A 27,289-nucleotide genomic window follows, 5' to 3' on the forward strand; every position below is an offset into this window, starting at 1 on the left:
TCAACAGCCACTGATGATGAGATCTTCAGCAAAATCCTCCATTGTGTTTAAAAACTCCTGACAAAAGGTACATGCTGTATTTGAAGGCCACCACTCAATCCAAGTGCTGGAGTCCAAAGGGTACTGGAATCTAAGAAGACAACAGAAAATGATCAAAGATTTGGGGAGAAAAATGTCAAACAGAAAAAAAAAAAAAAGACAATATGAAATTGCTTGCTTTGTGTTCATAATCCTGTTTGAAATGTACACATCTGAAAACACATTGTGTAACTATTGGTTGAACTAATACTTAAAAAATTAAATCAATTATACATTACATAAAAACTATTACATACAAACACATGCCACTTCACAGCACAATTTAAGATTAAATTTCTGCATATTCTGATGGTAAGTTACTTACTTGAAATTGTAACCAATGCTTATCTTTAAGGCTTCTTTTCCCATGATCAAATACTGCTCTCCTGGGCTCAATTCAACATCCGTACAGGACTTCTTTTTAACAAAGGTTATTTCATTATTTTTTTGAGCAAAAGCTTGCCCTGAAGTAAAATGTCAGGAATTGGAAAATTTCACAAAGAGAATTTCCAGTCACTCATACGTTAGACAGAAAACACCAAAATGTTCTACGGTACAGCACAGCCAAGGGATCTATTTGCCGCTAGTTATATAACAGGAAATTTGATGACATAAAACATATTTCTTGTAAAATGTTTTTTTAAATTAAATCTGAATGCTAAGTACGCCTCGTGCACATTAAATAATTTTATATTATAGTAATTATAAGGAAATACTGGGTGCTTAAACTCAGACAAAAAATGACCCAAAGGTAAGACAGTGAGTGCCCAAGAACATTCTAAAGTTCTTTGTCGCAGAAGCATGTGTCCCACATGCCCAAGCTACAAAAATCTGAGAAAAGTTAAGGCATGGCATATCCTTGCATACAATCATTGTATATACAGTAAGGGAGGGCATTCTGTGGAACAAATGAGACATTTAAACAACAGCTCACAACTGTATTAATTGATTATGGAATATGGTCGCCTTCTTCTGTCACTTAAAAGTCATTTAACTGATTACAGTTTAGATTTGTTAGCAACAGATGTAATACAGAAAAGCTGTTTAAAAACATCAGACAAAGACTGTCCTTCTCAGGGCACAAAAGAATTCTCAAATTCTTGAGACTAGGGTTTTCTACTCTCATGAAATGACTTGGTTTGACTGCTGATTTTTGTCAGCTGCTTCAGTGGTCTCAACCAGACAGCTTTTACTCTAAGTTGTTAAACGGATTAAGAACAGGACACTCACCTCTTTTATAGAGGTCCAGAAGAGCTGCAGAATACTTTACAAAATAACCTTCTTCACTGCGAGATAAGATGTTGACTTTATAAACTGCAGAACAACACAAAACAAACTTTTTGTTATTCCGTGTTCCTGCAATACATACTAAATATCTCACAGATGTTTAGACGGAGAATACAATGTCCCTTTACAATACTAGTTTCTGGGAAAACAATGGATATAGGTATACAATGTAAGTCTAAGAAACACTAACAAGTCCTACCCATGCTCTAACCTGATGGAAGCTCTACCCATGCTCTCATCTGATGCCTCACAACTTCCTCTGACCCCAAAGCCACATGATCATGTTAGAAGAGGACCAAGCAAGAGAAACGTAATGCTTATTAGCAGAACTCATCAAATCAGGCTCACTGGTGCACTAATGCTGGTTATGTGACTTTTATTCAGCACTTATTCTTCTCTGCTCCGATATGTCACTTTTATATACTGTATGCCATTGTCAAACCTACTAAATTTTAATCACTAAAGATCTAATTGGAACAAAATGTTTTCCAACAATAGTAAACAAGTAAACATTTCAGTCAGAGCCCATGAAATAGGTAATGACAATTCAAATGTTACCATATGCAATATCATTCTGGCACGCAGCTTCTCTCCTGGTATCAGCAGTTATTGACCGATCTAGTCTCTTTTGTACTTTACTACACTCAGCTACATTGAGAAAGAAAAAAAACAGTGTTAAGAAAATGTCATCACATGTTCTCAAATAAAACATCATGAACCTCTACCTCTTTGGGATAATCTACTGTAACTGAGAAACACCATAATTATGGGATTGCATGCTGGAATGATGAATATTTAAAATACAAAATAACACCCACAATCACCTGAAGTTAATCCAGTCAGACATTCGTGATCATACTGCACACATTTTAAAAATATTTTTAAAAAAAAATGTAACATTTGTAGAGGACAACAGCTGTGTTCTTAAGAGAATTTTTTTCCTTGTGTTTAGTGTGGTTTTGTCCAAAGCACTACATTGCATTTTCCCACCAAGTGAAATGAGAAAACATCTTAAAAAAAGTTTACCTTCCATGCATTTGCATTCATCTCCTTCACACAATCTCACAAGTTTTTCATTTCCATAGGGGTTATAAAGTATAGTGCACCTTTTATCTAGAAGATCCAAAAAGAAATAATAAATACATGTAGAAAAGCAAAGTCCAAGAAGTCAGCACTAGAACTTTGTGAGTCAAAAGTTACCTGAGCTTAAAATAATGAGGATTAAAAGCTGTTGAAGAAGGAAAAATGTAGTCTTTAAGGAGGAATAAAGAGTTAAACATGAATTTGAAGGCATGGAATACATACCTGGTGCATGATATTCATATACAGTGAATGTGGCAGGATTTAGCATTCCAACCCGGAAAAGCTCACTTATTCGGAACTCAACACAGAGAAAATTATTAGCTGGCACCTATTGAAAGACACATGAATGAAAGAGTTCTGGAGGAAACAAAATTATTCCAAAGAGTTAAAGTAGTGCTTACAGTTATGAAAAGGGTAACATACAGAGTCTATCTGCAGAATCACATGCCCATCTTTTATCTCATAATCTGCTATCAACTGATCAACTCCACTTGCAAGCTGTAGGGGAGAAAAACAGACAAAAATCTTTTATACAAGTTAAACATTTTTGGACGATCTTGAAGGTTTTGTAATCAGTAGCTTTAATATAATTCTGAGATATAAACCGACCCTTATTTTAAGGTTGCCTCTTTACAATACTCATACTCTTACTTGGGTTTTTTTTGTTTTCTTTTAAGGAAATTACCCTTTTACTAATTACATGAAGATAAGAAAGAATTGAAGAGCTAATTATCCTTAAAAGAATACCTGAGTCCACATATAGGATCCTATTTACATCCTATAATGCTTACCTCTGATTGCCTTTAACTAAAACTCACATGCTTGTCAATAGGAGCTGGATGAACACAAGCACTACAGTTAAGATTCAGTTCACAAACTATTGCCACCTAATCATTAGGTGTGTATACTAACAGTGTTCCCATTACAGTTAGCAGATACAGCATCTCCAGAGGCTGATGCACACTACCCAAACACAGAGAACAGCCACTCTTTATCCACACTTGTCTTTCCATTAACAGCAGAGGGAGCCTAGATGTCAAACTTTGACTAGCTGACTAGCTTCTGACTCTATCAAAAATCCATAATTTAGACTTCAGTATATTACTCTCATTAGTATTAGAAGTGTTTAGAAGCAATGAGGATATAAGGATATAAATCTGCACTACTACTCTAACTGAAAAAGATGTACAGTAAATATTATAGTTCCGTCATAAAAAACTTCATTAAAAGAAAAAAGTTCACTAATACTTACAGTAGATAAGTCTTCTGTATTTGCTTCCAATCCACTAACCAAACCTATGTCCATCACAGAATGAGCAGACCCTGACTGCGGCTCTCCCACTCTGGGCCTGTACCTAAAATACATTAAAAATAATATTAAAGATAACTGAAATCTTCAAGAAAGAAATCTTCAAATGTGATCCCAGAAAAACCTAAGGAAAATTCTACCAACATTTATACCACAGTAAACCTGTAATGAAGCAAAATAGTCCAGATGAATCATTTCAGCTTTATGCCAATATCATGCACAAAGAAGCTTTTCTCAATACTTATGTCCCAGGAGAACCCATACATAAATGAAAGAAAAACTCCCTCCCAAAAAGATCATGACCTTTGACTCTAATTCTGTTTACACACATACATAACAGGGAAGAAACCGGCAGAAAAGCAGATCAGAAGACCACGTGCAATTATTAACAAACAAAACCATTTTAATCTCTTAAAAAATAAAAGAAATTTAATATATCAGTTAATATAACATTAAAACAATAACTAAAAAACCCAAAAGACCAGAAAGCCTTTGTAACATTCTTAGACTAATTTCATAATGCCTATGTAGACTCACAGCTCATTTGCTTTGCACTGCTCCAGTTCCTTAACATGTCAGCTGAGAATTCCACCTTTGCAAGGAGGAACGTTGAATGTTAGGAAATCCAGGCCATTTAGAACCAGTATTTAGTTAAATGAAACCCCTACATTCAAAACTTTGGCTCAATCACTGAGGAAACAAAAACCAATAAAACCAACCAACCAAAAACCCAATCAGCACTACTTACTTTGCACAAGCCTCTAAGCGCCCAAGTGGCTCCCCATCTTCTCTTCTGTAACCTTTCATATCAAGTAGAGTCAAATAAGTAATTTCATAACTCTTCAGAAGCAGCAATCCAAAATTCTCATAAAGTATTTGCATAATTGAAAGATAATTCTTTAAACTGTTTTGGTGGCTATTTCTATAGGAACTCATTGTCTAGCCACAAACAAGTAACATTATACTTCTTTTATAATTCAGGTAAAATAACAGGTTTAATGCTTTATGTGCTTTATTGTGTGCTTATGCTGTTAAAACTACTTCACGGCAAAAGCTTAGAATGTGGTTATATACCCTGTTGTAACTGGACTGGAATTCTCAGTACCTTGTAGAACTCACTGTAAACCGCCCCCATCCCCCATCATATTTCTTTCTTTTGCTGGAAGTTTGTATTCCTCACTCCCCCAATTACAAAAACTCTTCCATAAATGAGTAAAAATACACCTAATAGAAATACATTAAAAATTAATTCTATTCACAAAAATGCAATAGTTTCAAGAAGGGCTAAAAAGGCTTCTACCAGTTTCTTTTCAAGTTTTGCATTTAGAAAGTGGCAGGATCTATTAGTTTAATTCTTAATAAGAAACACTTTGTTAAACAAAGTAAGAGTTTTTTTCCTCCTTCTCTTGCACTGACCTGAGTAGTAATATTTAAAACCATATTAACCCTTTACCATCATCTCTCTTTGGAACAATCTTCAATTCAAAGTTACACGACTCTTCAGAAGTGCCAATTGTGTTATACACTGTCCTCACCTACACACATACAAATAAATTAGACAAAACAGAAGCAGTAAACAATCCTCAAAACTGGCATAAAACTGTGAAAACTCATAATATGGAGAATATGATACCAGTAAAACCAAGTATCGTTAGTTTTGATGGATGCAAAGTAGAATAAATAAATGATCAGCACAGAAAGAAATGGGGAATTGTTGAGCAAAACCACACCACTCTCACTGGTTTTATTTACAAGACTAAAAATATTATCCAAACAACTCCTGATATTTTATGAATATAAATAGTAGTACACAAAAATATGTACATTTCAGATGTTACTAAGTTTGACGTTAGAACAGGCTATGAAAGATTAGAAGAATCATGGCAACAGCTTAATATTTAGGCACACAAAAATTATTCCTTCAAATATTGCAAGAAAACAGTTTCTCAATGACATTGCTTAATTAACTAAGAGTAAACAGCACAATAACAGAGAATTGAGCAATTTCTCAAAATTGATCACTAAGTTGGCTGTTTTCCTGTTTGGCTGTCTAAGCAGAGACAGGAACAATTGATGAGCACTAAAACTAAGTTGATAATCTATTTAGATTTATGGAACAGAAAACCTCCGATGAAAAGGAAGAAACTTCACTACTTCTCTCTCATTAGCCATGAGTCATACAATGGCTTGTACTTAATCTAAAATACAGCCGTAATGACATCCATCACTTCAGTCTAAAGGTAAGGGCAACAAATGGAAAAGTTTATGAGAAATTTCAGTTTCCTTTTCAATGTTGATGTTAATAAACCAGAGGTTCCATTTAAAAAACTTGGTTGTATGCTTACATTTACTGTTGCTATGCCAGTGCTGCTGCCAGTGCTTACATATATGTCGTCATCCAAAGGCACCTAAAGGATTGATGTTTAACAAAAAGTTGTAAGTTAATAAGAAAGATAGTGCTATTAGCAACAATTCAGGTCAGATGAACTGCTTGCCTTCTCTACATTTTACATACATATTAAGGCCTGATGCTACAAACGGATTCTACCAAAAAAACCTTTGTAGGAATAAGAAGAGATACTAAATTTAAATGAATATTGAAATGCATTAAATTTAGCAGGTAAGCAAGCAGGTAAGCAGTTGCTATACCAAATTACTACCAATATATTAAAAGAAAAAGCTACTTTAGTAGCTATTTCAAAGTTCAAATAATTATTTAACAAGTTGCTGGGAATTCTGCTTTCACTTCTCAAAAACGATAATATTCACTTACTGTCATAGTTCTTCCCACGAAACTATCTTCTGTCAATTTAAATAGATTAAGGTCTCCATGGTTTTTGTATGCCACCTTAACATTCATGTCCAAATCAAGCCGTTTGACAAGAAGGGAATGTTCAGTCAAGGCCTCAAGGGCATTAATTGTGTCCTGCCAGAAATCAATTACAAAGAATTTAATAAGTGAAAACGTATTAGGAAGCAATTTATTTTCTTAAACACGATTACAAATAATGGTAATCATTACTAGCTAAACAGCTTAGCTTTGTCTCAGCAGTACACTTAACATGGTGGTAACATATTTAACAGAATGGTAACATATTTAGCACTATACTCATAGACATAATTATGCAATTTAAACAAATGCATGCAAGTACTAAAAAAGAAGCAAGCAAATAGCAATCAACAAACACAGAACCCATCTTTTTTTTTCCCAAGGATTTTTAATAATTTAAAAAAGAGGGAGGTTGCATTTATTGGAATATTCTATATAGTACAACTAGTTGATAGTGTATTAGAAATCTGGCAACTTTCACTCGACTTTTAATCTATTCATGTACGCTAACACAGTTTTTACAATGAAACATATATACCATCTTCTACTGCATTCAATTTTTGTGGAAAACAAGAACAAACATCATGTCATGAAAAGAAATATTCCATTTTATAAAAAACTTCAGAAAACAGTTTTCCTCCTATGATTGTTTTCAATCAGCGGATCTGAAGTCAGTGGAATCAGCTTGCAAATTTCTAATTATAATAGACTTCATGAAAAGAAGTCATATTTCCCAGAGCCAAAGAATATCATAGCAACAGAGTCATTTGATACTAATCCCATATATAGGAAATTGAAGTTGTCAATGCGGTCATCTCATGATATTACCCTCTTAAGACATCTCAGATTTTGGTACTTGAAGAATGAGAACAAAACATTTAAAAGCTCACCTGAGTTGAATAAAATCCTCCACCATATCTTTGTTCTTCAGACAACCATTTGATGATTGGATTGGCATAGTTTTTGTCCCCTCTTAGCAAAGTAGTAAGCAAGGCATATGCTGTAGTTTCAACCGTTTGTGCAGTAACAGAGCTGGGAGTGTCATGATCTAGTGTTTTGAAAGTATCTTTCCAAAAACGATAAATAGGAGGGTCACCTTCAAAAGTATAAAAGGAAGGTTTCAGACTGAAACATAGCAACAGCTATCTCCAGACTACACAAGGTGAACTATTGCCTACTCAGGTCAAAAAGAAAAGGAGGAACTCACTCTGCATTTAACAGGAGATGAATATATACTCGTCTTACAGTAGTAAGTTTGATGTTTATACTAGAAAATGATGATAAGCAATCCTGATGCAAAGCATCTGATGCATATCTGAATATTGCTGGTCCTGAACAGTGACAGGGTGGCCAAACAAACAGAATGCAGATTTTAATATATTTTTTAAAGCTACTTTCAACAGACAGGACAAAGCTTTTCTATTCCGGTAGAAATCGTTACTTGGCAGAGAACAGTCTGAGTCCCTAGCCTGTGACAAAAATATGCTAAGAAGGAGCAGCGTTCCCAAGAAACTACAAAGTCCTTCATCAACCAGTGAGAAATTAAGAAGAAAACCCAACACAACAAAAGTGAGGGCAGTGGCAGATATTGTGAAAAAATTCCTCTCTGATCCAAGGAAGAGAGTGGACACGTTATAAGGATGAGAAGGCAGACAAAAGTAATCCACTATGGACACCTGCATAAAAGGAAAGCCGACAGATAGAAGAAACATGATACAATGGGGAACGACAGATGCCTAGCTGACTTGCGTACTGATAATGAAACTGCACTGTTGAAAAGCTGAAAGCGAGATGCAATCTAGCAAAAATACTAGGCCACACAAGACTAAAAATTCACTTATGCTAAAGCAAGCATCACTGAAATTCACTCTCTAAGTAGTGCCACCACATTACAGAATTTAAAAATACCAAAAGAACAGCCTACCTCAGAGCTAACTACAGCACAGACTCTGAGAGAATTTAATAATACCTATGACAGATGCTTCCTTCTTCAGTGCAGAGAATGCCGATCGTGCAGAAGGGTGGTTCAAATCCACAAGAGCTAAAGCATACGAAGTTATTGCCATAGTAAAAGGGCTTTGAGCAGACTGCACATTTTTCATCAAATAATCTCCTGCTTTATTTTTAGCATCATGGATTTTCTGAAAAGATGAACAGGCTACAGCTTACATCCATAGATTTATTTTTAAAGAAACACATCTTTCAAGACAATATAGGTATATATAGTGTCTTCTACAATATATTTTATAGTAAAGTGATCCAGAACTTTGTTATTGTTCTTTCACTGATTTTGAAAGACAAAGACTAACAAAGTAAGTAAGTCTTAATCTTCAAAATTGAAAAAAGCCTCTTGATTTCTTTGAACAAATGTTAAAGAAAATGGAAGAAATTAGAATCCCAGAACATGACTGCTGGCAGAAATAAAAATATTATTTACCTGAGTAGGACATATTTTAATTGACTTTTCAATTCCAATAACAGAAAATGCTGTTAGGTACAAAGATTTTTCTTTAGCTTCTCTGGGTAATGTACCCTACAAAATCAAATATGTAAATATAACTAAATAGGAACAACAGTAATTTAAATAAATATAACTTTTTACAGTTTATGTAAGCAAACAAATAGAAATTCCTGTAAGAAATATCAAATTTTTTTAACCTGAAAATGTGTTGACTCTTTTGAAGAGTCAATAGCTGACTCTTGTAATAGCTGGCTTGTAAAAAAGAGACAAAACTATTGGCAATGCAGGACTATTGTACTGTAAAATCAACCTACATAATTTTTTTTCTAAATATTAAGAAGTGTCAAGCAGCTACTTTTAGTGGTAAAACAGAAAGGTTTGCAAGATTGTGCTGTTCTTTAAATGAATTTAGAAAAACACAAACTTAGCAAAATTGTCTTGAATAGGTGTTCTGGTGAAATGCAGCTTAAAATACCTTGCCTTCCTAAAACCCATTACCTCCTGGTGACTTCAGCTTTTATTGCATACACACAGACAATGTTTGGTTTTCATACCTGCAGTTTCACTGGTTGGTAATTTGCAAATTCATTGAATGACCCATCTGGCATTTGACAGTTATCAATCAACCACAGAAGTGAATTACAAATAGAAATTTGATCCAGATTTATATATTGATTAACTTGTCCGAGAATCCTTAAAGCAAAAGCTGTCAACCTGCCAAGGAAATCAAACAGATCACATTTGTTTTTATTACTAGACACTACCCCATTGCTAGATGCTGGACACAAATTTGCACTATTTATGATTTAGGTATGCTACATACTCCCACAGTTCCAAGAAATATTGCAGATGAATTTGGGACTTAACAAATGGGGAATGATTACTCAGTTTTAAACTAGGATCAAATTCCATGTTTCAGGATACGAACTCATTACATGCCCAAAAGATTACTTTTTCCTATGCACAGAACTTAACGAAGATGCTTGTGAAGCATCTTACTCTTTCCTTCTATGAGCCAACTGCATTTGCCATTGCAAAAGACCTGACAACTATGTATGTTGCATAAGTTGCAACAGCACATTCTGTTTTCCATAAACAGTATGACCCTCCTGTTTGATAGCCTTTAAGTATCATAGTTGCACGAACAGAAGTTATGACTATTTTGCCCTTGCTCATGTCCCTGTACTTAGCCTTCCTTCCTCAAAGCTGAGGTGCAACCTTTGCCTGATCTTATGATTCTGCAGGGAACCAAGGTCTACACACTCCTTTTGTAAAATTCCAGGCCCAAAGAAGAGGTTTCAGAAGTAAACAAAATCCTACAAATTATCTCAGGTATGCCTACTCCTAACCATTGGCCCGACTTGGTTGTAACGGTGTGAACTACGGACACAAACACAAGAGTTAACAAGTGAAAACAAGGAATGAAAAGATATTATACGAAGTTGAAAGCACCATTTAAATCTACCATCAGGTTCACCTCTCATGCTTACTAGCAAGTATTACCCTTTAAAAAGTAGTTAATATATTAAAGCGGTGTGAAACAAGCCTTTTCCATTCCTTCTGATCAAAAGACCTTTTGAACTCACCACGTGCTAGCTTGCCCATTCTTCCACATGCTATATGAGAAGTCAGAATTTCTGAATGACAAGATGCTTACAATTCCTAAGGGAGAAAACAAGTTATGAAAAGAGATTTATATTAAAATTGTATTTGCTGAATCAGATATATTATCTTTTTCATTCAGCAAAGTTTATGCACCTCTACAACTCTGAAGCGAGAGAACAAGCTATATTTTTCTACCTTCTTTCATCTTCCTCCTCATTTGGGTTCTTGAAGTTAAGGTTTCAGGACCCAGTAAACGCCAGTTATTTGACTCTTCCAAGTAGCGAAACACATAAAATACTGGGGCAACACTCATAAGCTCTGCCTCTGCACTCCCCTTTGGGAGATTAGTAAGAATACTAAAAGCACTAGGATTGAGGGTTGTGGCAATCACTTCACCCATAAAATGTCCTATGGAAAGAAAAGAACAGAATTTATTTAAATAAGAGATCATGAAAGTGAATCCAAGGGCAGAGTCTGACTGATACTTATAAGCAATAATTCTGGATGAAGTATTTAAAATTCTACACAAAAGGTGATCTGCAGAGCCTTTTCTCAAAAGGAGAAGAACCTAGGAATAAATTCAGGCAAATATAAACAAAGGAGTAACAAATAGGAGAAAAAGAACATATATAGAGAAAGTACATATGCAGTAGACTAAAAGTTTCAATTCAATTTACCTTTTACACTGACACTTCGATCAATTTTTGTTTTAGGGACTAGATTTAGTGGGATTTTGTATCGAAATTCTTGTCGTCTCTTGATTGAACCTGTAATTGAAAATGCACATATATGTATCATACTGCACAATATAAATCAATAGATGATTCAGATGTAATAGCCAGATTTAAAGGTCACTATCTGAGAAGTCAGCAACAAAAATACCCATGATAACATGAAGACTAGAACTATGCCCAAATGCACATGCAAACCACATCAACCTTTCAAAAAGAACATATGCAAACACTTTAATCTTTCTGGTGCCTTTTTTATTAAGAAAAAAAATCTGATCTGGACCTAAACTTTATGGTTTCAGATTCATCCCTGGTTAAATGAGAAAATGTTCTATTTTCATTAATAAAGCACCTGCTAACTCGTTTTCAAGCACATTGAGCAAAGCTTAGTATTATGTCATAGCAAAAGGTACATATAAAGGTTCCTTTAAGAAATGAATCCAAGTATTTGTTTGAAAGACTAGCTATATTGAGATGGATCTGTTAGTCAATGAAAGGACAAGAAATCCGTGTAAAGGGCATATGAAGAATATTTCAGGAAGCAGAAATGCCAAATTTTTCACATTACAGAAAACTTGATCATCATGAATCAAGAATAAGAAAAAGTAAACAAAGTAAAGACATATATCATCACTTCTCTTACCATAAACACCCTGTGGATCCAAAGTGAAACCTGCATGAAGTTCTTTCTTAATGCCTTCTGGCTGAAATCATTAAGAGGAAACAAGTAGAAAATGAAAACACTTTTCCTTAATCAAATATATTAGCTGAAACAACAGTGTAAAACTATAGTATTTTTGCCTTCTACATCCTCCTCTGTAGTTGACTTTTTCTTAACTGTTCTACATCTATTCTACATACATTTAAGCTAGTGTTCTATCTCCCAAAATTCTTGAGAAAATTTAACAAAAGATTTAAATAAAAGCTTAGGAAAGCGTAAAATTACAAAAAAGTGTCTTTCAATGAAGCATGCGTAAGTAGTTGAAAATCCGAACCAAATAACTCCAAATACAATATTCTCCTTGCTTACTAAGTTATAATCTATCTATTGATCTAGTCTTTCTGACAATTCTTATATGCAAGGTTTAAAAATGTGCATACTCAAACAATCAGTCGTGCATTTTTCCACTGCATACACCTCAGTGAATTCAATGATATCATGTGATATTTTGCATTCTGAAAATATTAAAATAAAGTAATATTTATGTATTGACTTAACATATTTATATTTCTTGTATCTGAATCAATATGAAATTCAAAACTACTACAAACATTTTGATTTTTTTTCTTACCATTACGCGTAATGTTTTAACTACAGTTTCACTGTTCTTGGCTGTCAGCAACGTAAAGTTGATAGTGTGAAGACCTAATTCCAAAGGAAGTATTCTGAATGTAAATGGTGACAACGAACCACCATCTAGATTCTTAAAATTACAATTGCGTATCCTCGATCCGGTAGTTGCAGAATCTCCAAAAGAACAGATTCCATTTCCAGTTGCTATTTTAACACAGAACTGAAATGTTAAAAGATTTTAAATGTTTCACTTCTGTGACAGGTACACCACCAGAGAAATATTAAAGCCACTGAAATACTACAATGAGCATTCTATTACTGTTTTATATTTACAATGAGCAAGTGTTACTACCTTCAGAATTACTATTACTTCCACCAGAGAGACAGTAACAAATATTCGTTACCCAGGGAACCACTATACTAGGCTTCACACACATACCTGCTTCACGCACATACTTTTGCATACTTTTCTTGCATTCTTTCAATAATAATTTTGCACTTCTGCTTGAATGTAATTCCTTAAAACTAGTCCTTTTACATTAAATCCCTAAACAACGTGATCTGTGAGCTCTGGAGCAGGTCATTGAAAAAATCCCTTCACTTTTTAATACTGTGTCCAAACAATTGGAATAGAAAAATTGTATTTTAACTTTCATGAGGCAAAGTTGCTAGGCAAGAGCATGACAACATTGTAATCAGTGGAATGGCTGGAAATGAAACAATTAATGATTGGATTTCATTGTTACATAGTTATGTAGAGCATACATAGCACTAGCTGAAGGACTGGAGAAATCTGATCCAAGGATCTGTTCATACTGGATACCCATAGGGGAAATGTTTTTTTAGTTTATTATGTTAATCTTTCTGTGGAACTGACTAAGATCACAAATTACCTTAATTGCAGAAGCTCTATAGTTATAAACTGATCCTTTTAACTCAATTTGTTCTCCTCGCACCACAGAATAAGGAACATAAACACTCAGGAAGATATCTTTTACAACTTGCACTTCCAACGGCGCAGCAATACATATACCTAAGAAAATTAAAAACATAAAAGCAGACTATCTTATCCACCCTTCTGATAAAAAAGTTTGAAAAAAAGTCTTCACATACTTGCCACCTTTACGGATGACTTATCATTTTTCAATATGTACTTTGAAATTGTCCAAGCTTTCTTAAAAGTGACCAGGCTCTTGCTTCCTGTTCCAAGTTGCTGTCTCCCACTCTTCACACATACTTGCTGACCTACCAGTCCTTTGGGCTTCTCCTTCCCAAAGCGAGAAACAAATTTTCTGTTTGGACATATCTATCGGAAAATTTGTTTCTTCCTCTCCTCAAGTCCCTGAGCTAGTTATAGCAGGACACTGTAAAGCTATGCCAGGGAAGACTCAGTGACTATTTGTTTTTATGTTCCTCTTAGTCATTTCTTATAGGCCACTGTCAAACCCAAGACAGGCTAGACAGACCTTTGTTTTGCCAGCCATTTACATTCATAACCAGAAATGAAGTAATTTCCTTTCCCTAAAACACAGATTTTGATATTTTCTTTTCCTGTTTATCAACCAGAAAATGGAAATTTCAGAACATATGTGTCAACTGCAATGACAGGTTCTGCAAAATCCAAACGGAAAAGCTCCCTAATTACTTAGATACAATCTAATTAGGTTGCAGTACCTACCTTTATCAGAAATGCCAACACCTTGTACTTCCCAGGTAGTCAGCGAATCAGGCAAGGTGATGGACAGAATCTTTGACCTGTGTTTAGAAGTCTTAGTACGTTTATACATTATCAATAGCCATCTGTTAACACCAACAGCTAATCAACACAAAGACCATACGTGCCCAAAGCAACTCCTGTATATAAAAGACTTAGATAAGGTAAGATAGCATATTTAGAAAACAGGATGTTTGTTTGAATAAACTAGGTTTTAGCTGACTTTACAAAAGCTGGTGTCTAGTAAGGTCAAAAGTGAAAGGAAAAGTGGCTCAACAATCTGGGCACCAGACAGCATACCTTGCATGGAGGGAAGCATGGCAGGAACAGTTAGTTTGTATAAGACTGCATTTTAGCACACGTCTCAGGTACAACTAAGACTATCCAGCTTCCCTCAAGTTTAGCATTTACTTTCTATAAAACTGACCACTAAGTCAAATGCTGGTAACTGATTTGAGAAAAGTAGTACCTTGGAGAAACTTGGTGAACTTCCCATAACCAACTTTCAGGGAAGTAGCTACGAACTTCAGCCTCATCCAGTTCCAAGATAGCCTCAAAATCTGAAGAACATAACATATTTTGTGATACAGCATCCTGCCTACTTACCTCAGGTTAGTCCCAATACAAGAAAAAAGGTATCCAAATAACCTCAATCAAAAGTCTGTGTTAATCCCATCTCATCTATTTATACACGAGCACCTGTCCAATATCCAGACAGATTAATTTGTTAACAAGCAATTATAGGGAGAGAAGGGGAGACAAGAAATTTCATACTCCCACTGTTCTTTCCTAAGATGTTACCCATTGGCTGTTTCGGGCCTGGGTAATGGATTCAAAATTAGCATGCAAGTTTAGCTTTGCCTTCACAGGCAACGGTGCTCTGCAGTTCTGCTTGTTCTCAGAATGGGTGAAGAGAATATAGCTCTTAAGAGAATAAAGAACTGCTCTCCTACCCCTCTTTAGGAGTATACAACCAATGTCTTTGAAGACTAGGAAAATTCTTTCTGGAATAACCCTAACAGCTAATAGCGAGGGGTTAACAGATTAACAAAGCTATCACCTCTATATTTACCCATCTTCTGTCAGAAGTGTTTCACCACATGTCCACAGGAGAATTAAAGCTCTCGTACTTACGCATTCTTGCCAATATTAGAAGTTTATTAGGCTCTTCCTCCCGCAGTCTATTTGCAAATTCACAGCAATCTCTGAATGCAGAAATGCACCTTTCATTACTCCGAATTCGCTGAGCTCTATCACTGCAAGTCTCAGTGACTGGATATGCTTTTACTCCAGCCATACAGCATCTTCGAATTTCTGGATGTGTGTATTTGGATGCTGAAATAATAATAATAAAATAATTCCTTTCCTTGAGATGAATTTTTTATTTCCAAATGCATCTTAACTCTTTGTACCGAACATATTGTTAACATTTGCAGAATTTCAGAGAAGACACAAATTTGAGGATGAACACAAACATAGCATTTTTCAGAAGCTAGTGACATGCACTTAATCCCTACTATTCTGAAATAAAATATAAATTAGATAAGAGGAGTTGTATTACATTTTTATATTTAACAGTCAAACATTCTTCTGATAGGCTTGGTCCCTGGCAGGTGGTCACTGGGAAAGATTGCCATATGGTAGTACTGTGAGGTTTTAGGCTATGTCTCTTCAAAAAAATAAAAGAGCTTAAACATATGCTGTATTTTCAAAGTGTACTTAAATCTTGCTGACTTCAAATTCAGCATAGGGCTAAGAGGCTTTATAAATGGGGTGCTCTCTAAAGTCATCTTCCATATTTGTCAGTCTCTCCACTGTTTGTGTCTCCAATACATCAAGTTAATAACAATAATTAAAAGTAGTAAGCAAATGCTCAGTTTCTTGATTTCTAATGGATGAGATTTTTTTTCCATAATTATATACTTTTTTTTTAATACCTTCTTTGAGTATCCGGTCCTTGAAGTCCGACCGTTTGGTTCTTAAAACTTCATTGCAAGTTTCACCTGTTCAAAAACCAAGTAAATAAGTACAAAGGACATGACCTTTTTTGTAATAGCACAGCCTGCTTAAAAATAATTCCATAAAATAACATTCAAAATCTGGTAGACTTTTTCTGTTTACTATTTTAATTACATAAAAGTATTTCATTTCAGTTACAATAACAGATCCACAAGTCATAACGTTTTCCTCCCTCCAAAATCATTAGTACACGCATTCCTAATAACTGAGAGTCACAATAGAACATTTCAGAAAAGAAAATCCACAATTTCATGCTTAAAACAAAGAAATATACCTGCTTCATTTGAATCATCAGCATTTGCATTGGTTAAAAATGTAAGCCCAGCCATTCGGAATACATCAACATTGTTCCGTCCTCCTCCAGCACCACACCCAAGGTCACTCTTTTCCAAACGTAGCATTATCTGAGGAAAAAAAAAAGAATCAGCAGCTAACTAAAATGTGGAATATGACATATGATGAATGAGAATGTTAGACTTGCAGAAAGGCCACTTTAGTCTTGAGGTGTCCTCACAACACACTGAAGAATACCATTTAGTGAAATTTGAGCTAATTCAAGCACCAGCACCAACAAAGCCACTTTCTTGTAGCTCACTTCAGAGTTAGAGTCATGCAGATGAATTGAGGTGGAATGATTCACTAATGTGCTTATACCAGTTCTGATAGTCAGACTAGCTTGTTTAAAAGCAATTCAATAGTGCTATAAACCAGATTCAAATGATTCAAGGTTGGTGCAAAAGTATTCTCTTATTCTTCTTCTGTGTGTTTTGTATCTAACTGTTCTGAAGTATTTATAAAACGTGTTTTATCACAGGAATGGATTTCTTACAGTGACAGATGATATGTAGGTTTTACTTACATATACAGGTATCTAAAATTCCACAAGGACTGAAAACCTCTGTAACCCACTGAATGTAATAGCATTTGCCATACCACTGTACCAGTATGCCTTAAAAATATAACCTGAAAAGATTACAGAAGAACTAAGAAGGAGAATGCAGTCTCCATGCCTCTTTGATCAAGGAGCTCTCTAACATTGCAACCTATTTTTGGCCAAGTCTGAAGGGTTTTGATGAGATAGTTCAGATCTGTCTTTAAAAACACAATTTTGAACTGTCAGATTTAAATCAGCAACTTTTGTTCTGGACTGAATTGCTCTTCTGCCTATTTTCAGGTTTACTGACTGCATGACACATAATAGCTATCTGAATATGAACATGAAACAAATAGCAACTGTTTTTTCTCTTTGTGGCTACTACTTAACTTTTTCCATTGCTGTCTTTCCTCTTCCTGTGACTCCATATACTGCCTTGTCAATAGATGACAAAGCAACAAAGGAATTGAATTGTGTTTTCAATTTAAGTGATACAACTTCTGCTGGATTCAGTATCTCTTTGCTTGATTGTAGCTTAATCTATAAATTGAAAACAAACATTGGTAATTTTAAAAGCACTTTGTTCCAAAATAAATGCATCTGAAGGCAGACATTTTGGTAAGTTGAGGAAGTGTTAAAGAACTTGTGTAATTCCAAGTTAAAACCTGACCCTAAAATGAATGCTCACCCACAAATGTTAGTGCTTTTTTTGCTACTCACATCAAGGCTATTCCCACACTTCTGCTCCACATTCAGCCAAACTGAATCCGCTACTAACTCGGCAGTTTCTTCTCCCATGACTATGTAGTAAACTATAAGACGCACTGAAGGAACCATTTCTTGGGTTATCTGAAAAGTTAGATGTTCATATTCCAGATCCTTACTTCTCTTCTGAGTTCCAAAGCTTACTATCTTCCCTTTTGACATGATCTGTAATAGACAAATGAGGGAGAATAAAAAAGTCAAATTTTATATATTTAATATGTTTCTTACATATAATAATTACTTGCATTTAAATATAATCGAACACAGACAAAAATGCATTTGGGACCAGTGAGTCTAGTTCAAGGGAAGGTAGCTCCCTCCATCATCCCCTAAAGAGACGTGCTGTCTCTGTGCATCTTGATCTACCTCTCTATTTCAAATCCTGACTAGCACTACTTGTTCTTAATCCCCGTCTATGTCAGATGAGAATTCAAAACAATGGAGATTTAATATATAATTTAAACACGAGACTGTTTTTTACAATTTTTTACAATTTTTTACTGTAAGACTTACAGATCATATATGGAAGGAGCAGTTGTCTGAGCTGGATGCATTCTGTGCTGAGGATAACCCTTCATTGTTGAGGTTTTTCATCTAGGACCATATTTTAAATCACAATTCATTATTTTATGTGGAAGCATCTTTTACTTACCAAATAGCTGTAGTGATGTATTTTATGAATATAATGACTACGTGGATATACATTAATATTTATAAAATCCCCTACGTTTAGTATTTTGTGGTTTGAAGCCCAGTCAATATATAGATAACTCTGACTTAATGATGAATAAGCTTTTGCTTCATAGGTTTTACTTGCTTGGTTTTCATCTGAAAGATGTGGATCTGCAGTTTTTACCTGAAACGATAATAAAATGTCTGAAAAATTTCTTGGAAAAAAACGACAAAACCCCCGTATGTTCTGACTTCTGAATAGTTTAAGTACAGAATTATACTTAAGAAAACAAATAATTACAATATTAAAAGCATTCTGCAACATATTATTCAAAGGTATTAATAAATTAAAAGCCAACTCAAGACTTCTATGTTTTCTTTAATAAAAAGATCTATAAATATCAAGTCAAATATAAAATGGTGGTGTAGAAGCACATACATAAATAGAGCAGAAAACGTCAATGATATGCCTCCCTACGTAGTGAGGGAAGCACTCTGAGGTTTGTTTTCACACAGTTCACTTAGAATTTTTATTTAATAATTATTATGAAATAAATATCTGACAAATAAGGATATTTTGTTTCAGAACAATTTAATAAAAAATTTAATAGGGAAGTAATGTTTCATTATAGCATTCGCATTTCATAACTGATTATTAATAATCGTCTCTAAGGTTATAAACTCTTAACTTTTTGAGTGTAAAATCTTTCTATTAGTGCTGTACATCTGCAAAAGTACAGAATTAAACCCTCAAAGAAATAAAATCATGGAATTACTTAACTCACTTGAAATTCCAATATTTTGCTATCAGATGGGATATTAACAACAAACAAAGCAGTTCCATCATTCACGCTTGTTTTTCTTCTCCCGGATTCTGAACCCTCTGTTATCAACTGAGTCTCATCCATCTGCTCACTAAATGACTTTGCAGTGACAGTTACAGGGACATTTCCAACAAAGTGATCTACTGTATCTTTCACCTGCACCTGTTCATCAGAATAGATAACATTTCTTATATGAACGGTGACATTTTTCAAGAAGAAAACTTTCAAGCTGCTAAGCTTCTTCTACAATAGCAAGTTAAAAAAATGTAAGAGGTCAATGGAAATTAAAAGCGTGTTAAGACCTAGAGTAATATATACAAAAAAGAATAAGGCTTCTGCATTATGGGTTTTATGTTGTAATGTGCAGCAATCCTGCTTATGTTAACTAACCTTAATGAAGAATGGAAGTCCAGGCTTCACAAAGAGAGGAGTCGCAATCAAACTCAATTTGTAAGGAGATACAGCAAATCTGACTCCAGCAAATTCTGCTTCACTACTGAGGCCACCTAACAAAATATTACGCCCCTTTTAATAATCACATCCTGGAGCCTATGTTTTCTCCACTTGCCTTCAAAGGACAGTACAACCTGTCTGTTATAGCAAAGTCCTTGCATCTAAAGAGTCAACTCCTAGCACTTTTGTAAAGACAAATAGCCAAAAAAAAAGCTTACTCAACATTTTTACAGTGACGGATAGGCAGTTCTTCCTTACAAGTGTTTGGAATAAAAATTCCTGAATACAAAAGAAAGTCTTCTACTAGGAAAGTTATCCATATAGTTTTGTTTTCTAGTTCTGTTTGCATTTGCAGATACGTTAAAAAACAAATCAATTAAAAAGCAACTCACCTGTAGACTCCAACACTGATGCCACAATATATAAATATGACCCATCCAATTCTTCTAGACTTTGAAACCCTATAAAACTCACTGCTTGCTTACTGTTAAAATTGATCTCAGCAACTCCATTTTCAATCTGGAAATGAAATATGAATCATTACTTAATAGTCAATATTTCAGAAATAATATATAAGATATACTATACATAAATTCTAACTTCAGCATGTTCCTGTTCATTGTCTGTTCTCAGAGGAAATCAAAGGTGGGAACGTTTTAATGAAGAATTCTTTATTCCCTAAAATTATTGATAATTAATCAACCAGTGGCACATATTGCAAAGTCTGCATGCAGTCCCAACAAGAGGTAGCAATAACACAGAGATAGCTTCACTAAATGAGGAAAGAGAATGCCTTTTATCATCCCTTAATGACTAAATCAAAAAGGCCAGACTAAATGAGGGAGGCATAATTTGTGGAGAACAGACTCCCCATAATACATCAATATGATTTTGGTCTGTTTGCCTCCCATCATGATTTGGTATTACTACATCGATCCTGTATTTTATTTCCTTTGTTTATTCTGTAATAGATAGCATAAAAGTTATTTCATAGAAATTTCAACCACGCAGTTTGCTCAAGTGAGTAATTAAACCAGATTGAAATTACATGCTGTCTCAGATGCTGCCTGAGTTTCATTTTAAAGTGCATTTCTATGATCCCGATGATAGGATTACACAGGAAAAGCTGACACTGAATCGCTGTCAATGCAAACTAGGAGTTGGAACCCATTCTCATCAACTTTAATGGGAAAAATGCAGCGGAATTGTATCAGTTCTGAACTAAACATATGAAATCTACAAAAACTAAGCTTGCTTCTTCTTACCCTAGTTACATGCATTGCACGAGGCATCATTCTTTTTTCATTTTCTTCAATTATTCCAAAACGAAGAAAAACATCAGCACTTGCAAGCCTTTTATTATAAAAATAGCTGAGAACAAAACAACAATACAAAATGCTTTTAAGATTACTTTAATGGTTGCAACAAAGCATTTGTTTTTGAAGAAGAGTAATTTCATAGGCAAGAGATAGAAAACAAATATCTGTGTAGCTTTAAACACTTCTGTTGAAAAATAATCACTTCGTAAGAATTTTAAAAAAGGTCACTTAATTCCCTTAGAGAGCAGAAAGGAATGTGATGATAGGGTTTCTTGAGGAAGTAAAAGTGGAAACTTCTGGACATGGGAGAATCATTCCTCAGGTAAGAGAAGAGGAGGTACACACATATTTAGAAATCAAAGCCAAATTTCCTTACCTAGCTTTCACAACAATCCTGAAGTTCTCAAATTTATCAGAACTAATAAAGTTACTTTCTGGCTCTATGATGATGGAAAAGCTTGGCATTGCTGAAAATTGAGTAGAAAAGAAAGCCACTTAGATGTGCTTTTATACATTAAGCCCCAGGTACTCAGAAAGTTGCCTCTGTATAGCCATCAAAGAATCATGTTGGCTTCAAGTGATTTGAATTACAATATTACAGCCCCAAAATACAGCTCTCAGCTTGTCCACAGTGAAGCACAACTTACAAGCCCTAAGTTATCTGCAGTTGCCTTGGCTCCCCATTTTGCGTCAGTGCAACTACGTCAAGATGACCCAGCATACTAAAGAATAACTCTATTTAGAGGCAAGGTATTAATACAGTTTTATGCTGATGTGACGCATTAGCTTGAACGGACATTGCCACTTGGCATTACACTGCATCCCATTGCTGTGTGTAAGCAGGCCAATGTTACCTCAGGCATTTCTGCATTTTCTTCCTCTGTGTTGTGTAGTTGTGCTCTATAAATTTCTCTGAAAAAACATATAAAAATGAAGGTTTACAGTATGGGCACACCTTACCATATTCCTTAACTTCAAATTTTGCAACAGCTGAGGTTATGAAATTCTTCTTATACGTGGCTTCAATTTTCCAAATTCCATACCTATGAAATGGCAACAATATTTTTTTAAGATGACAATTAATGTCACAGACAAAAAATAATATTACTATTTAACAATATTTCATGTTAATAATTAGAGAGAAAAATTTGGCACCGTGGCCAAAAGCAGGTGGCTAACAGTGATTGGATCCAACAGAAAGGTCATCTGCAATGCAGACCTACAAGCAATTAGGTCTTGACTGAGAATGGCTACATGTATCTACACTGAAAAATGTATTTGTAAGATATATTAGCCAAGAAAATGCTCCAAAGGACTCACGCAGACTTCAGTTAGGATCGCTGTCTCTCTCACTAGGGCACTGAGGCACAAATGCAATTTACATAATAATTTATAGAAAATCAGTTCCTACAATCTTTCGGCAGTATAGCACTACGATAAAAATTACTCAAGTCTACTGTTAACACAAAATCAGTTTCAAGGAGGATACAAAATTAATTTTTACTCAGACTGAAATTATTGCTAATTTCCTAATGAAAAGTAAATCAGTTAAAAATGATTTTTTCAAGCACCTGCTAGCCTCATGCTGCCAACTCAGTGAATCGCCAGCACCCTCTCAAGACTAAAAGGAGAACTGAAGAGTTATTTATTTTGTATGCTGCTGTTACTGGAAAAATGCTGGTGATTTGTATGAATATATGTATGAAATATGAATGCTTCCCCTCCTTGAAATCAATACATCTTTGACAGTTTCTATCTCTACAGTAGAAAATTTTAGTTTTTGTTAATCTTCCTTTTGAATTGAGCATGACAAACCTACCACTAGCTGTTCTTTAATTGCAGTTTTATCACCAGTATTTTCACTCACTACATCTCCTCACTTTCACTTATTACAGTGAGCATATGTCATCTATTTGAAACGCAGAGAGTAAGCTTCCCAACTTGGCTTTAGGAGAGCAATGTTAGTTTGGAAGTCAACTGAAAAGGAGAATACTTGGTCATGTAAGTTCCTTATTTATACCATGGTTACATGCTACGTGAAATGTTAGAAAATTCCCAGTTTCAAGACATGCACATTGTGTATCAAGCAAAAGACACTCTGACAGTCTTTAAGAAAAGGCAGTATTATGCTATAATTCTCAAAAAGCGTTAAAAAAATCTACTTAGGATTAGGAGGAATCTTGAAGTCAGGAAAAGAAACTATTCCAGTAAAATCTTCTTCTTCTATAATATCCACTTTTACTCCTTCAGGATCCTTTAAAGAATAATACAAAAGAATCAGCTGTTACAGATCATTCTTATCAAAAGGAAAATCTTCATTCTGTGATTTCAGCGGGCACCTGGCCATAACATATTTTTCTGCTTTGTCCATTTCACAGCATGAAAATGCAAACATTTTTAGAAACAACTCAGACTGAAATTCTGATAAAACATTTTACTGTGGTTCCAACAATTAAAAGCTGTTACTACACAATGCTTAAAAATGCTAAAAACTTACTGTAATAACAAGCCTATTATTAAAGGCAAAAAAATATGGTATAATAGATACTGATTATTTTTATGTCTTAAATAAAATAAACAACAGTATGAAACCCATATATTATTAAAATTCCCTCAAAAATCCTTTCCCCAGATATTAAAGATAATTCATATTTTCCCTTTTTTTCCATTCTGCAACAGCTTTGGATCTGGGACTTGAAAACCTCTATCCAACTGTGCAAAGTAATTTTTAGATCTTTTAAAAGCTGTCTGGCTACCTGCAAAAACATCTAACAGTTTTATTAAATATTCATTGCAATACTGATCTACCATCTAACTACATTGACTGTTTTTGTGATCTACAGAATATTATTAAATTCAATTACAACTTACCACAAATGTTAGGACAGTTTCTCGTCGAGCTGGCTGCAGTTCTTCATTCAGGGAGTAAACCCTAACTTTCACTGTAAGAATTATTACAATAAATCTCAAAGACATCCTGTTATAGAGATTTAAAAAAACAAACAAGCAAATAAAACCCCTCAAAACCCAGACTTTTGTCCATACTAATTGTTTAACTTTTTGGTATTTACAGAATGCTCTTGACCTTTTGTCAGTACAGTGTCCAAAGAGTAATTTATTCATGCTAGCAACAGGAGACCCTGCACCACGACTCTTTCACATTGAGTCATCACAGTGCAATATAATTTTTTACCCTCACAATCCTAGCATATCCCTTTTGTAGGAAAAGAGCTCAATCTACATGAAACCAATGATTCAGTCATCATTTCTTCACAAATATTTTTAATCTATTCCCAAGAATATGTTTCACTCTTTGGGCCACAGATTAGTCATTTAGGGTGCAGGGGACAGGGACTGAGACAATATTGGTAGAAGTGACTAATTTCTACGGTATGATCAAATAGTTCAAAATATCATTCTGCTGATTAAAAAATTAAATAGCAGGCAATGGTGATGCAACATAACCCAAGAGCTTAAAGAACATTTAAATCCTAATTCCTTGGCAAAGTCAACAGACTTTAAAAATTAAATAATAGAGAAGAGCAATAAGCATTACTTACCTGACTGATCAGGAGTATAAATCGGTTTGTCTGTTTGAATAAAAAGAAATCCGTTCTCATAGGAAACAGGAATTTTTTTTAATCTTGTAAAATGTGGAGAAACAGCTTCCAAATACACATACTTCACTGAATTATCTGTTCTTGGCAAATCCATTGGTTGAAGCTGGGGGAGACAAAAAGGATTTTTAAAGAATATTAAAATATTTTTCAAGTATTTTTTCCTACAGGTTTTTTCTGTTGTTTTTTGGGTTGGGTTTTTTGTTGTTTGTTTGGGTTTTTTGAGAAGAGTATCTGAATAGCAATTACTGTCTTGTTGTTTGTTATTATTAAATAAAAACATCAACACCCACAAGTATTTATTATTGTTTACATCATACATGATGGCCTGGAGTATGAAACTACAAACAGATATTTTGAAATTTTGTATTTTATGTCCAGAACTAAAATAGCAAAGTGCAAAGCCCAGTTATGAGGTTACAAGAGTACATATTATCAGACTTCCATTTATACACATGATAAATCCTGACCACACCAAAGTCGCTGTGTGGTTGGTAGTTTGGTGAAGTAGCTATTTTGGCTGAAAAGGAAAATTAGGCAAGAGGCATCTCCTGGAATGCATCACCCCAAGTAAAACCTTCATGGCCATCAGCTTTCAGTAAAAATCTATTTAGCTTCCTGCACTCTTTGCTTCAGGCAAATTAGTTAAATAAAGCTTTAAGGTGAAATCTGGGCCCCTTTGGAGCTTGTCACTGACAAACAAAATGAAATCTTGAACCTCAATTTAATTACCAGTTTGGCTTACTCTGAACACTCAGTTGACATATCTCGTCCACATTCAACACTTCTCTATTCTCCCTTTTTAAGTTTTTCAAGTTATGTGACTATGATGTTTCCAAAATAGTTTGATTATATGTTTAACTTTGGTGTCACTCCTCCACAGTAATTTTATTGAATGTAATTCCCATGTCAGACAAACTAAAATGAAATAAACTACGTGTAGCAAACTGAGAAATCGAGGCATTAAGGATCCCTTCCCAGTTTAAATAACTGAAAGCTTATCATAATTTTTTTTTAACACTTACAACTAAATGTCACAATAAAAACACTGCAAGAAAATTCTGAATTCCTTACTGTTAAAGTTACAGCATCTTGGAATTTGTTGGCTGGAGTTAAAGAAATACGGCCAGAAGAATAAACAGCAAGCTTATCTGGAAAGCTTCTTATGGCAATATTGACTGGAAACGTCTTCTCATAACCAAAAGCTTGCACTACGACTTTCTCCGATGCCCCAACTCGGAAGATCTTTGGTGCTGTAATGACATATCTGTATATGGAATATAAGACAATAAAAGGGTAACGGAACTACATTTATTTCAGATTTCTTACTTCATTTGTAATTCACTTATGTACACACCGTTAAAGCAAACAAGCTAATCAGGCTAAGTTATTCTAAGACACTAGTTAAACACAGTAGAGCCCCAGTCAGAATAATTTTTATGAAAATTGTAATGCAACGTTACCAAATAACAGCTTAGGTAATGTTTATGGGTTTCATTTTGCAGATACACAAAATCATGTCTACTAGAACAGGCTATTTACATGGAAATAATTATTCCTTTTGCCAAATTAAACCTTGAAATAATAATCTTCCAAATAGAACACTTGTGCAGTTTTCCCACTGGCAAAGTTCTTACTGAAATAAACGGTGCAACTTACAGTAAATGCAAATGTGAACAAAGTTTTGCAGGATTACTCTAATTTCCTCAGTGCTTTGTAAACTGAAGTATGCATCATTCCACAAAAGCACAAGCCAGGCTTTAGTACCTGACCACATAATGTAGCTAAAATAAATATGAAGTGCCATTGAAAAAAAAATTTGATATATGTGCATCTTCTTTTTCTGAAATGCCAAAAGCACTTAATTTGGCTGCTTTCTATACACCATTGTTAAGATGTAAGAATGAAAAAAGCACTGCTAAGTACAATTTGAAAATACACATTTAAGTAAGTGCTTTCAGCAAACCTGTAACAAAGTATCTGTCTTCAGGCTCTATAAAAAAGCTAATGAGCACCAGCTTTATTTCTTAACTTTTTGCATGTTTATCTTGAGGTACATAAGCAGATGACTACTTCTTTATTTGTCAGTAAATACAGTAATTCCAGAACCATCAGTCCTTTTTCTAGCATAAGTCCCACATACACTAGTAAGAATTGTGTGTGTGAAAACACATGAATTTGGACAATGCCTTTTGTATTGGCTCTACTTAAATTCTGTGTCTATTTACCTAACATAGCGGATAACAATCCATTAACATTTCCAGTAAATTCTGTATTTGCTTTACTTACGGTTTCTCTTGGCTAAAAGTTGTTCCAGAAAATAGCAAAACAAAAAAATATATTAAAATCATCAT

General features: G+C 34.5%; 1 protein-coding gene across 1 annotated transcript; it reads right to left on the reverse strand.

The window, feature by feature from the left end:
• On the reverse strand, window positions 1-27,289 carry C5 (complement component 5). The gene is made up of 41 exons (XM_009892348.1): window positions 27,225-27,289; window positions 26,010-26,202; window positions 24,879-25,041; window positions 24,190-24,260; window positions 23,481-23,572; window positions 22,279-22,361; window positions 21,695-21,785; window positions 21,265-21,370; window positions 20,392-20,518; window positions 19,937-20,052; window positions 19,508-19,708; window positions 18,703-18,906; window positions 18,006-18,215; window positions 17,676-17,825; window positions 16,686-16,815; window positions 16,330-16,395; window positions 15,527-15,727; window positions 14,862-14,952; window positions 14,357-14,433; window positions 13,572-13,711; window positions 12,677-12,898; window positions 12,028-12,088; window positions 11,331-11,420; window positions 10,849-11,061; window positions 10,635-10,710; window positions 9,603-9,762; window positions 9,025-9,120; window positions 8,557-8,728; window positions 7,478-7,683; window positions 6,531-6,683; window positions 6,103-6,165; window positions 5,211-5,292; window positions 4,506-4,557; window positions 3,701-3,803; window positions 2,872-2,946; window positions 2,671-2,776; window positions 2,392-2,478; window positions 1,924-2,013; window positions 1,309-1,392; window positions 404-542; window positions 1-130 (listed from the first exon to the last, which is right to left on the reverse strand). The coding sequence occupies exons 1-41, from the start codon at window positions 27,287-27,289 to the stop codon at window positions 1-3; spliced, it is 5,037 nt and encodes a 1,678-aa protein (XP_009890650.1).

Source organism: Charadrius vociferus, unplaced genomic scaffold (assembly GCF_000708025.1).
Source record: "Charadrius vociferus isolate BGI_N301 unplaced genomic scaffold, ASM70802v2 scaffold549, whole genome shotgun sequence".
Classification (NCBI taxonomy): domain Eukaryota; kingdom Metazoa; phylum Chordata; class Aves; order Charadriiformes; family Charadriidae; genus Charadrius; species Charadrius vociferus.